Source organism: Myxocyprinus asiaticus, chromosome 5, assembly GCF_019703515.2.
Source record: "Myxocyprinus asiaticus isolate MX2 ecotype Aquarium Trade chromosome 5, UBuf_Myxa_2, whole genome shotgun sequence".
NCBI lineage: Eukaryota > Metazoa > Chordata > Actinopteri > Cypriniformes > Catostomidae > Myxocyprinus > Myxocyprinus asiaticus.
In genome coordinates this window covers 13,314,605-13,327,815 of record NC_059348.1, presented here as the reverse complement: position 1 = coordinate 13,327,815, position 13,211 = coordinate 13,314,605, and the positions used below count along the sequence as shown (strand labels likewise).

General features: G+C 39.7%; 1 protein-coding gene across 1 annotated transcript; it reads right to left on the bottom strand.

The window, feature by feature from the left end:
* Positions 1-516: 516 nt before the first annotated feature.
* myl13 (myosin, light chain 13) lies at positions 517-7,700 on the bottom strand. The gene is made up of 7 exons (XM_051698063.1): positions 7,530-7,700; positions 4,098-4,125; positions 3,531-3,680; positions 3,130-3,303; positions 1,506-1,583; positions 1,071-1,103; positions 517-784 (listed from the first exon to the last, which is right to left on the bottom strand). The coding sequence occupies exons 1-6, from the start codon at positions 7,629-7,631 to the stop codon at positions 1,075-1,077; spliced, it is 561 nt and encodes a 186-aa protein (XP_051554023.1). The 5' UTR covers positions 7,632-7,700; the 3' UTR covers positions 517-784; positions 1,071-1,074.
* Positions 7,701-13,211: the final 5,511 nt, after the last annotated feature.

The following is a 13,211-nucleotide window of genomic DNA, read 5'->3' as shown; positions in this document are numbered from 1 at the left end:
ATTTTGCTGAACGCAGTCAGTGATCACTGAGAAGGTTCTGGAGATCTTTTCTGCCTCCTGTCAGACAGTAAAACACCTCCACCAACACCTGCAATGTTTGCATTCACTCATATCCAAGAATGATGACTAACTATCTATCTGTCTGTCCATCTATCATACTTTGTTATCTAATGCATTAACGTTCATGTCTTTTTAAGTGTGGCTTAAGTGTGCAATATCTACAGCATTCTATTACTGTAAAACTGGACCTCAGTACTAGAATTTAATTTGTTCCCTTTTTCTTTTAATGGGTAAAGTTTGACTTGTGGTGCCAGTGACCACATTACTCACTCCTGGGCATCATCGTCTTATTAACAGGCATGTGCCGTCACAGACTACATCTTAGTGAAAACATATGCAAGCCACCCATTTCATTAGCTCCTCCACATCACTGCTTTAAACGCACACATTTCATTATGTTAAAGTGATGATGTTTTCCAGGAATCATGAAATGAAAATGATTCTGAGAGAGAGAAGGCTGTTTAAATCAAGAGTGACATTTAATATATTTTTTTTTTTTATCCACAAAAAGAACAAGCATGATGTATGATGGAGTCATTTTGGGCATAACAGACCGAGGAGGCATAAAAAAAAGGAACGTTTAAGAGACGGTTGGAGACAGTGGAGGCAGATGTTGCTAATAGACCCACGGTAGGAAACACTTGCATGGGCTCTTGTTAAAAAAGAACACTGGCGTAATAACACTGTCATCATTTTGTATCCACGTTAGATGTGTCTTGTTCATCTGAAGAAGAGGGGAAAATATGTAAATAAGTAAATTAATAAAAAAAAAAAAAAAAAATGAGATATCAACATTTGTTTATATTCTGTGTGCATCATAGTGGGAGATTTTTCAAATTTTCCCAAAGTTTGAACAAATAATTTGAATGTGTACTTTTGATTTTAACATCTTATGATTGTGTTTAGTTTATGCTTCCTAAAAAACAAATATATATATATATATATATATATATAGAGAGAGAGAGAGAGAGAGAGAGAGAGAGATAAAGAAAAAAAGTGGTTTGTCCTACCTGTTCAACCAGCCATTATGTGCTTTACAAAAGCTGTGGGGAAAAAAGAAAAGAAAACATATAAATCAATATTCTAATCCTTGTGTTGCCATATTCGTTTTCTGGTTTGGAAATATAAGGCCAGGATTTGTTCTTCTTTTTTTCAGTTTATGGGGGAATGATACACAGGTCCACTATTCTTGTGAGTTTCAAGAAAAAAAAAACCAATGGTGATAAATCAATCAACATTCCCATCTAGAGGTAAAGACAGCAGTGAAATTCTGATTAGAGAGTATATATATATAAAACTTGTTCTCATGGCTCCTGCAACAGTTGTGCATGCATGTACTAGATTGGTACTTAAACTGTGATATTATCAAACCACTGATAGCAGATATTGATTTATAAAGTATCACATATCTCGTGCATAGATTGACACTGAACAATTCAACTCACCCTCGTAGTTTATACAGCCGTTTGCATCCTCCTGCCCAGCCATCAGCTGCTCCACCTCATCTTCCTTCATCTTCTCACCTACAGAGAAGAAACGACCACACATTCTCACTCAGTATTACACATGCAGCAGACAACACTCCTCATCTCAAGGCAAGGATAAGTTCTCTTCCCATGCATGTTGTGTGATTATAAAGTGTTCATCATTTACTCACTTTCATGCCATACCAGATTTGTATGATTTTTTTTTCTTCTGAAGAACACACACAAAGATTTATAGAAGAATATTTTAGCTCTGTAGGTCCATACAATGCAAGTGAATGGTGACCAGAACTTTGAAGGTCCAAATATCACATAAAAGCATCATAAAATCAATCCAAACAACTCCAGTGGTTTGATCAATGTCTTCTAAAGTGATCCAATCAGTTTTGGGTGAGAACAGACCAAAATGTAACTCCTTTTTCACTATAAATCTTACATTTATTTACATTTATCAGACGCTTTTATCCAAAGCGACTTACAGTGCCCTGATTACAGGGACAATCCCCCTGGAGCAACCTGGAATTAAGTGCCTTGCTCAAGGACACAGTGGTGGTGGCTGTAGGGCTTGAACCAACAACCTTCCGCTTACCAGTTCAATGCTTTAGTCCACTACACCACCACCACTAAATCTTGACAGCAGTCTCCTTGGCGATCATGATTTCAAGCTCGACTACTCTTCCTATAGCCATCTAGGGCTCTGTGCATGTGTCAAGCACTAGGAAGTGTAATTGAGTTTGAAATCATGATCGTGCCTAGAGACTGCAATGTCAAGATGTACATTAAAAAAGGACTTATTTTTTGCTTTGTTCTCACCCCAAAAAAACTGGATTGCTTCAGAAGACATCGATTAAACCACTGGAGTTGTATGGATTACTTTAATGTTGCCTTTATATTGCCTTATATTCATTTGCATTGTATGGACCTACAGAGTTGAGATATTCTTCTAAAATCTCCATGTGTGTTCTGCAGAAGAAAGAAAGTCAAACACATCTGGGAGGGCATGAGGGTGAGTAAATGAGAGAATTTAAATTTTTGTGTGAACTATTCCTTTAAATCATCATCATGTCGTTGGAGTCCTGATGCTAATGGATGGATTATGTCCATCTGAAATTTGAAATAGTAAGATTAGAAATAAATTATTGACATTCTATCATGACATTAACACTAGTATTATTATTGCATTATAAATTCCCATTTATAACTATAATGCTTTCACTTGGTTAAGTTCAGAAAATTTCTCTGAGGTCCAAGTATGCATCTGATTCACATTAAGAATCACACATCCAATCCAAAACATGACTGAAAAAAAAAGAAGAAAAAAAAATCTGTGGTTTGAAATCCCATGATTCCATTAAAGTAAATTAATACTTCATCATTTCAAACCAACTGCTTCAAGTACTTATAATAGTAGAAACCCCAATATAAGGACGGAAAAAGTACATTGAAGGGATTGCCACCAACCACAGGGACATTCTTAAACAAAAGAAAATGAAATGTCAAAAACAGATATATTTTCATTATAATTACTATTACTATTATTATTATTATTATTATTATTATTATTATTATGACTGTTGAAGCTCACCCAGTGTAGCGAGGACGTGTCTAAGCTCAGCACCCATCACTGTTCCATTACCCTCCTTGTCGAACACCCTCAGACCCTCAACAAAGTCTTCAAAGGTGCCGCGGTCTTTGGCCTTGCAGATGTGCTGATGCATGGGCAGGAACTGGTCAAAGTCCAGCATCTTCACATGCATATCTGACAACACAACAGCGAGGTATATATGAGACTTTACCACATTTCTGTGCAATAATCAGGCTATACAGATTGGTTCTTTGCATTTGACAGTACAGTCTGACAAGATCTCACTACTGATACAATGCTAATAGAAAATGTAACATTTACAAACCAAAGTCTGAAAAGTTTAAGTTTGGAAAGGCAGCTGTGGTGAGAGGTAGACCTAATTCAAGCAATCATGGTCTCACCTTCAGCTTTAGGTTTGCCAAGGACGTGCAAGACTTCAGCGTTTGTGGGGTTCTGACCCAAAGCCCTGATTAAATCACCGCACTGGGCGTAAGTAATTTTCATCTCATTGGTTGGCGTCCTGTCAAACAGCTGGAATGCATCCTTGAAATCTGAAGAGAAAAAGACAATGAGACGTCAGCCGGGTTTATCACCCTCAAACAGACTTAAACCCTCTGTGACATCCACATCTCTGTGGAATTCAAAGCCATAGGGGCCGGCCATTTAAAGTGTTAGTTGGATCCCTTCCCTGATAGGCGCTGGGTTTAAGCCATCATGATAAATCAATTTCCACTTGTGCTGGTTGAGTGGTGGTAAAAATTCTAGTCTATTCTATTCCATTCTATTCTATCAGTCTTTACCAAACATAACAGGGTGCAAAGTAAAAACCCTAACAATATTGCAATATCTGATTAATCAGAAAATCTAAATACACTAGCCTCATTTGGGCAATAGATACTAAATGAGCTTCTCAGTTAAAGAAATAGATTTTAAGATTTTGACATGTATGCAAAAATCAGAGAACTTACCCTCAAGCTGCTCAGCGGTGAATTCAATCTGCAAAAAATAAGTAAATAATAATAATGAAAATAACTCAAACAATCTTGTTATTTTTTTATTTATATTTTTCTGTTCTATTTGCAAGTAACAAATATGAAACCTTTAAATGTAACAAATAGCATGAAAGACACACGACAGAATTGCGTACTGGAAATGTGATTATTAATGTTCAAGTGCTATTTGTGCACACCATTGACAAATGTCTGCACACACCCGTATTGGGTTACACAAGCTCAATGCCTTTTGTCCAGTGATTCATTGTCCGGAAGAATGTATGAGCGACCTTGGCCAGAAGACACGTGTGGCCCTGCTGGTGAACACCCGATATCTCTTTTGTCATTTCAGTGCAAACTATATAGGTCAGGGTTAGCAAGCTTAGACAGTGATTGAATGGAGCTAACATATGGCACTGACAAGTTACTTAGGAAATGGATAAGCGCCAAAAGATGAGCTCCACTGTGGAAACAGTTGTGGCTGGATTAGGTATTGAGAGCTAATGTTTTAAATAGTGCCACTACAATACATTCAAATACAATATGCCTTTGTATTATGTCATGTCAATCTTAATAGAAGAGATTTATGAAAAGAACAGAGGTATTTCATTTTTAAGCGAACGTTTGTAGATGCGTAGCCAAAAAAGTAACCTTAAAAGGCTCATTTACCTGCACGATCTTACACAGATTATGCAAAATAAGATGACAATGTGTAAGGTCATGTAAACACCTCAAATGTTTTTTTTTTTTGTTTGTTTTTTTTTTTGGGGTAAGGTCATAAACAGTTTAAGCAAAAACCTTTCGGCACAAGTAGATTTTTGCTAAAAAGATCCTTGCCCATAATCCCGATATTGTGTTGCATGTAAACACCTTTATGACTCCCTAGTATGGTTATGTTTAGGGGTAGGGACCAATGACTTCCTATACTATGATTAGGGTTAGGGGCGATTTAGATTTCGGCACAACACCAACGTTCTTACCAGATTATCCAATGTGCCATGGCCATGTCTAAGGAGGCCGGGGGGTTCCTTCTGCCCTTCTAGAAGCATCTGACACCTCCCTCCCAGTCCGATAAAGAGACAACTACTTGCCCCCCCCACCCCCTAAAGATCGCATCTTAATACCGGCCCTGCAATGTGTGCAAGTGTTGTGCGCATGTTTTGACGTCAAAAGCAAAGAATGATGACTTCAAGTCGCATGCAAACATGCATCATCGGAGACAATTGGGTAGTTAGTAGTTATCAGCATATTGATGTGCATGTAAACACACTGGCTAAACAATGACATGGGATTCAAAACACAATAGTGCTAAATGCTAATCATCAGATTTCAGTAATCAAAGCCCATTTACAATTTATAATTATAACAATTATTTACAATAATTCATTTTTGCATTCAAAATATAATGTGCATTTTTTCAGTAGCCTACGTGTTCCCTGGGAATCAAACCCCATTTCTTTGTGTGGCGAGGCTAACACCAATTCAGCCCAACCATTTTAAATTCTGTTTCACACTTTTGCATAATTTCTAGTGGCATGAGAATGCTTTACGTCTTCAGTCAAAATCTATGTATATATTCAAAACTGTGAATGTATGAAGGCAGAATTCAGACGACAGATTGGGTGGTCCACTCTGGAACAGAATAATCAAAATCACATTGTGTGCGGCCTAAACCACAATGGGTTGGAATATATAATGGCTTTCCCTAACCCCAAAATTCCAGACCATGGAAATGAGGTGTGGGGTGGCAACGGTGACCAATAAAATAACTTTTGTTCTGTTGGCTCTTCTGAAACTTGAGTAGTGTACTCAATTTTTCACTGGGAAAACAAAATATTACTTTATCTGCACAAATTGAAATGGGAAAGGGATATGTCGTTGAGTATTAATGATGATATACTGTATTTATATGTTTTTGCATGTCCAAATGTGTGAATTTTTTAGTTGCAAAATCATTTCAAAGTGGGCCTAATAAATCCCCAGACAATATCAAAGTGAACACTGACACTTGTTTTGTTTAGGGCAAATGGCTTCTCAAATTAATTATGAGCTCTGCAGATTAAACAAATATATACACAACGCACTGCCAAATCCAAATGCATTCAACCAACTGTTGGTGATATCATTTGTTCTAAATCCACAGCCGTTGGATCTGCCAATGGAATTGACAGTCATTGTTCAACAGCAGGTTGTCCCTGGATGCACTGCACAATCTACATCACATGGCAGCTCTGTTGTTGCTCAAAAATAGCATGTGGACATCAAAGACAGCAACAAGAGCATAACAGTTATCTTTGTGAGAAGGTCACATTTGTCCTCAGGAAATTCAATAGAGGATGATGTCAAGATAACAGGAAAACTTTTGTCCTTTCTAATCTTAAAGGAACAATGCTCAGATGCAGAGTATCGTGAAAGAGCACCATGAACTCTTCAGTCGTGAGCAGCAGGAACGCTAGAACAACTAAGTCATCTCTTTCTCTTTGTTTTTCACCATATTAATGGGAAAAACAGAAGCAAAATAAGTCTTTTGCTAACCAAAAATAAACACTATAGTTTCATTGAACCCCATGTTCTGTTTGGGTCCAGAGGGATCCAAAGGGCAGTTTTATAGTTCAAATACATAATTAATATTGAAGTATCAAGTTGATACTTCATGTCTTTTCTAAATCTTGATAAACTTGATAACATTCTTCCACTGTCATCCATGAAAAATTGTACTTCTGTTTGGGGTCTCAGAGACCCCATATATAAAACATGAATAAATGCAATTAATTTTCACATGTTAAGATTCTCTGACTGGAATACACACTATACAGGTGCTCTCCTGTCTATTTAGATGTATTTTTTTTTTTCTTTTTCTTTTTTGTTTTCTGCAATGTGTTTTTGCTGGGGTCATTGACCTGAAACAAATACAACATCACTACAACTGAATTGAGGTTTGAAGCTTCAATAATATTGCCTACTAGGTTTTGATTAGGTCAGAGGAACATATTTAACAACTTTCAATAGAAGATGCTAATTTCAAAATTATTTTTACAAGCACCTCATTGGGCTCTCTGGGCACCCAGACATGCATTCTTCAAAATGAAAGTTCTTTAATGGTCATCTGTCACTGTACAGGGTTCTTGAGTTGACGATATGGTTATTTGATGAGTCAAAAATTTCTTTATGTTACATTAAAGATTCTTCAAATCAACATATTGGTTCCTGGGTTCTTAAAAGCACTAAATAACTAAAGAAAAAACTTTAAGTTCTTTGTGGAACTTAAAAAAGTTTCTCCAGTGGCATCAGACTCAACAGAAATCAACATGCTTTAAATCAACAGAGCATGAGGATTACGATATTTAGAGCCTATCCCTTCCAATAGATCTAAACACCATACAGGCTCTTTGGTCTTAGAGGTAGTACCTGGACTTCAGCTGGGTTAAACTCTGGCTCCTTGGGGGGTTCAGGCTCTGGGGGTTTGGGTGCAGCTACTGGCTTGGGTTCTTCCTTCTTCTTGGGGGCCATGATGAGGGTTACGATGCAACACAGAGGGACAGAGACAGCACAGGGTCAGACACGCTCTGGGTACAGGGCTCCATGCAACCGGGGGGCACTTTATCCTCACCCTACCAGGTGTGCCCACCTCCTTGTGTCCCAGGATGGTGCCAAATACGAAGAGGAAGGCCATAAAAGGACATGCTCTCTGGCTTCTATTTGAGACACACAGTTCTCTCAAAACAGACGCTCTCGTCCATCTGTACAGGGCCAGAGGGACTAAAGAGTTTGTTAATTTGGTTATAAATTTAAGGTGATGACTTTTGGCTGTCTTTACACTTCTAGACAAAGAGGAGACACAGTTAGAGATACATGAGGTCACTGCCTGTTGTTTAGGGTCATGCTCTGGTTTCTTTATTAGCCTATGCATGTCACATCTCTGACTCTAGTTCTTTAGCTATGCATGGATAAATTGAACAACATGATGTTATTTGAAATTTGAAAAAAGTGAAAAGAGGTTTATTTACATAATCTTTTTCTTGTTTTCTGAATTGAAATGATGGATGGAATTTCTGTTGCATCAACAACATGGTAGACACAGGTTCAGATCCCGCATTGATACCAGGAAGTAATCGTGTTTGCATAATCAGTGACGAGCAGGATTTGGACTTTGCATTTTTCCCTCTAAAATTACAATTTTACTCCATTGCTGGTTAGGTTTAGGTTTGGGGTTTGGGTTGGGGAGTGCAGTTTATAAAAAATGCATTCCTCTTCACTGTTCCACAGCCTGTACAACTGAAAACAACTCGCTTCACAACTTGCTTTTTGTGCCCCTCTGTGGACAATACACCCAGAAAATGGAGCTCATATATGCCCAACAACACTGGGGGCAGTGTTTCGAATTCCGGTAAGATCAGACCGATTTTATCTAAAGAATAGTCAACCTACTTTATCCGATTTCACTGTGAGATCACTCTTGAAATAGTATACATTTCTTAATCACTGAGATATTTAGGTAGGTCCTGATGTTATGCTAATACAGAATTATTTAAATATATGGACCTTGATGTAAGATTTATTTCAGAGGGGTGTTTAAAATAAATAATTACCAATGGTTTCATAAGTGGTAAATTATGACTCTTCAACATTCATCTGTGAGAAGCAGAAGCCATTGGGGATTTTCTGCTAATTTAAAGGTAATAGAAAAATAATTTCAGTAGCAAAAAGAGCAGAACGCCAATTAAATACAGGTCAAAATCTTGTTGTCAAAAGAGGGCAATTTCAAAGAATTTTCCTGGATCTTGCTTGAAATAAATCAGTGTTATTAATCTGGATATTTTCCACACAGCATGACACATCATATCAACAGTAATCCATAAAACAATACCAGCTAAAATCTGCAGATGCAAAGAAAGCAGTCCTCTAAGGTAACTGATGTAGCTTGGTGAATCTCACGGAAACATACCATGCAGGTCCATTCTTATTACTGAAATGCATCCAGACATTTAACTTTTGAGGTTTTTTGTCATTCCCATTATTCTCAATGGGGATTCTCATTACTTTAATACATAAATTTTTACTCACAATGCAAACAAATCTTAATGCTGATGAGAGGCTTAATTTTTTTAAGCTAAATATGCTTTCTTTTCTTTTTCATTCTTTCTTTCTTTCTTTGAAAAAATACATGCTTTTGTTGAAAATCCCCCCAAATATCTGCATTTCCAATGAGAAATTCTGAAAAGATTAGAATGAAGTTCTTGTAGTATGATGTACTGGAGTTCTCAAGGCATCACGCAAGGACCACCAACAGTCCTTAAGTGTTGCAAATGTGTGCCGTCACAGCTGATTCAACTCCATGTTTGATGACAGCTTGACAAACAAGATCAGCTGTTAAGTGATTTGTTTACACACACCTAACCCACAGTGTTTAAATTCATGTCAAAGCAATTTACTCTGCTTAATTGATAGCCAACTAATTTTTTTGGCCTTTTGCCACTTTAATTCATAGAGATTGTATAGAGGGGGGAAAATTTATAATACTATTTATTTAAATTATATGAATGGAATTAGGAAATGACACAAACCAGATGCATTGTGGCTGGTGCCCTGTTTAAATCAAATGAGAAGGAGCCAAATTCTCAGTGTGAATGTTCTTATAAAGAATGTAAACAAAATGCATTATTATTATTATTATTATTATTATTATTATTATTATTATTATTTATTTTATTTTTTTGCATTTGATTATTTGAATTTATTGGAGTTTATCCAGAGATGGAGTTTGCTGTCCACAACCCTATCAGAAAAGATCTGCAACCCACTGTGGGTTGCAACCCACCAGTTATAGAATATATACCAGGTACTGGGTACAATTTGAATTAGACTTTTAAATTACAATTGTATTTTTTTTTTCTCTCTCTCTCTTTTCCATATTTGTATGACACATATAAATACTACCATTATAAAGAATATAGCCAATTTCTAATAAATAAGACAAGACTGGAAGTAAGCCACAAACATGTTATATCATGAATCAGGCAAATATGCAATATAAGTGTGTTGACATTTCAGTACATATTGTAGAGGGCTTGTTCCTGAATTCAATGTGATAAACATGTAAATATGTCCTTTTCAACTGCCAGATTGTCACGGCTGGGGAGTGGGGGAGGATGAAGGACCCAAAAGCAGAGAGAGAGAGAGAGAGAGAGAGAGAGAGAGTTCAACTTTATTAATTATAATTCAAACAGCCAAGTCTAGGCGCGCCAATGCCAGCTGAGGCAGGCAGGGAAGCAAAGCCGCTCCGGGCTAGAGGAGAATGTGTTCATGAGGGGAGTGTGTGCGTGTGGAAGTTAGGAGCACTCTGATGAGAGTCCGTTGAAGATAATGAGGTGCATATGAAGCCCATACAAATCTTCCCGAGACACGGGCAGAAATCGAGGAATCCTCCTCCACAGTCTTGATCACCAAGTGACAGGGGCGAATGCAAGCAGACAGGTAGCCGCACCTCAATCGACCGGAAGCCAACTGATATGCAAGCTTGTTCCAACTACATAAGAGAGAGAAGATAGACTTCAACATAAACAGCACACGTCAACAGTAACAGGGATCAATAAACTGGCAAAGAAGGAGAGGAAACATGAGGAATAAGAAGGGAGTGCAGATAGAAAAAAACAGGTGTCTGCGGGCATGAAACTCATCACTGTGATCAGAGTCTCCATGGGACCGATCAGCATTCCCATATAAATGCTGATCACATGTGCCGGCTCCACCTGTGAGACACGAGGGAGAAAAAAACAAACAACTGTTGCCGGAACCGTGACAGGACCCCCCCCCACGCCTCCTGGCGTCCCCAGTAGAGTTACGTACCTTGTTGTTGATGGAACCGCTCAAAGAGGGCGCAATCCGCAACAGTCTTAATATTAGATACATGAAACACGGGGTGAACGCGACGAAGGTGAGGTGGTAATCTGAGGTGAACCGCCACCAGACTATTGACCTTGGTGATGGGAAACGGTCTGATGAATTTGGGGCCCAGCCTACATGAGGGGAGATGGATTGGGATGTCCTGAGAGGACAACCAAACCTTCTGCCCGCACACATAAGCTAGCGACTTTCCAGGTGCTCCGGCACCTCTGCAAAAACGGATGGACGGATGGAAACTGAGCATCAGGCTCTTGAGTGGGGAACAGAGGGGGCTGGTAGCTGAGGCTACACTGGAAGGGTGAAAACCCCGTAGACGCTGACAGCAACGAGTTATTCAACCAAAACCAAATTCTCGCTCCGAGAAGATGGGTTACGGGAGGCCATATACCACAGGGTCTTCTCTAGTTCTTGTTTCGCTCATACCGCTTGTCCATTTGTCTGAGGATGAAACCCAGATGACGAGCTAACTGTTGCCCCCAGCTGTCAGCAGAACTCTGCCCAAAAACGAGACACAAACTGGGGGCCTCTGTCAGAAACCACATCAACCGGGAGGCCAAGATGTGATTAATGACCGCTACCGCTGGCTCCCTCACTGAAGGTAATTTGGGGAGGGGAATGAAGTGAGCAGCCTTCGAGAACCAGTCCACTACAGTCAAAACAACTGTTTTGCCATGGGAGGGGGGGAGACCGGTTACAAAATCTATGGGGATGTGCGACCAGGGTCTCAAAGGCACTGACAGCGGTTGGAGGAGCCCAGCTGGGGGATTGCAGGAAGTTTTATTGGTCGCACAAATAGGGCAAGTGGCAACGAATTGGCGAACATCACGCCAAGCGATGGCCACCAGAAACGCTGTCTAATGAGCGTTTGAGTATGAGTAGCACCTGGGCGGCAGGTGACCCTAGACGAATGGCCCCATTGAAGGATGTGCGATCGAACTGATCGCGGAAAAAACATTTTGCCCACTGGGCAGGCGGCGGTTGACATGGTATGTCATAGCACAGTGTGGACTTTAGCTTCCACCTCCCAGGATACCATACCCACCACTCAAGGAGCAGAGAGGATGGTAATCTCTGATAAAAATTGGCGAACCCCAGAAACCTCTGCAATGCCTTGCGAGAATCTGGGGTTGGCCACTCGGAGACAGCTTTTACCTTAGCCAGGTCCATGCGTATTCCCTCGGATGAAACTATGTACTCCAGGAACGGAACCGACTGTGTGTGAAAAGCGTACTTCTCCAACTTGACAAACAGCCGGTTCTCTAACAGCCGTTGAAGCACCTGCCTGACATGCCGCACATGGTCCTGCATATTCTGGGAGAAGATCAAAACGTCGTCAAGATAAACAAAGACAAAACGATTGACAATGTCTCTAAGCACGTCATTCACGAGCCCCTGGAAGACGGTGGGAGTGTTGACCAATCCGAAAGGCATAACCAAGTATTCAAAGTACCACCTATGTGTGTTAAGTGCCGTCTTCCACTCATCCCCCTTCCTGATACGAACCAGGTGATAAGCGTTACATAAGTCCAACTTTATAAAGACGGATGCCTACTGCAAGAGCTTGAAGGCTGAAGACATCAACGGCAAAGGATAACGATTCTTTACCGTGATGTCATTCATCCCCCGATAATCTATGCACGGTCTGAGTGAACCATCTTTCTTCTCTAAGAAGAAGAACCCCGCCTCAGCAGGCGATGAGGAAGGGCGGATGAGACAGGCTGCCAAAGAATCAGTAATGTACCTGTTCATGGCCTCCCTCTCGGGAGCCGAAAGTGAAAACAACCATCCTTGAGGAGGAGAAGTGCCAGGAAGCAGTTCAATCACACAGTCGAACGGGCGATGAGGAGGGAGGGTAGCGGTGCGGGACTTGCTGAACACCACCCTCAGATCATGATACACCAACGCCACTCATGACATATCAGCCAGCTCATCCTGTAACGAAACACAAGACTGGACAGCGGAGACAGCAGAGTTAAGACAATGCAAAGAACAAAAAGAGCTCCAAGCAAGTACAGTGTTGGTTGCCTAATTTGTTGTCTAATAACATATTTTATTTGCAGTTGATGTACATCTAAGGCTGTGTGGCTGTAAGGCAGATTTAATTGTTGTGGTGGTTACTGGTCTGTTCTCTTGATTTCCTGTTCTTGTTGTTCCTCTTTTCTCAGTAGATTCTGCTTGTTAACATCA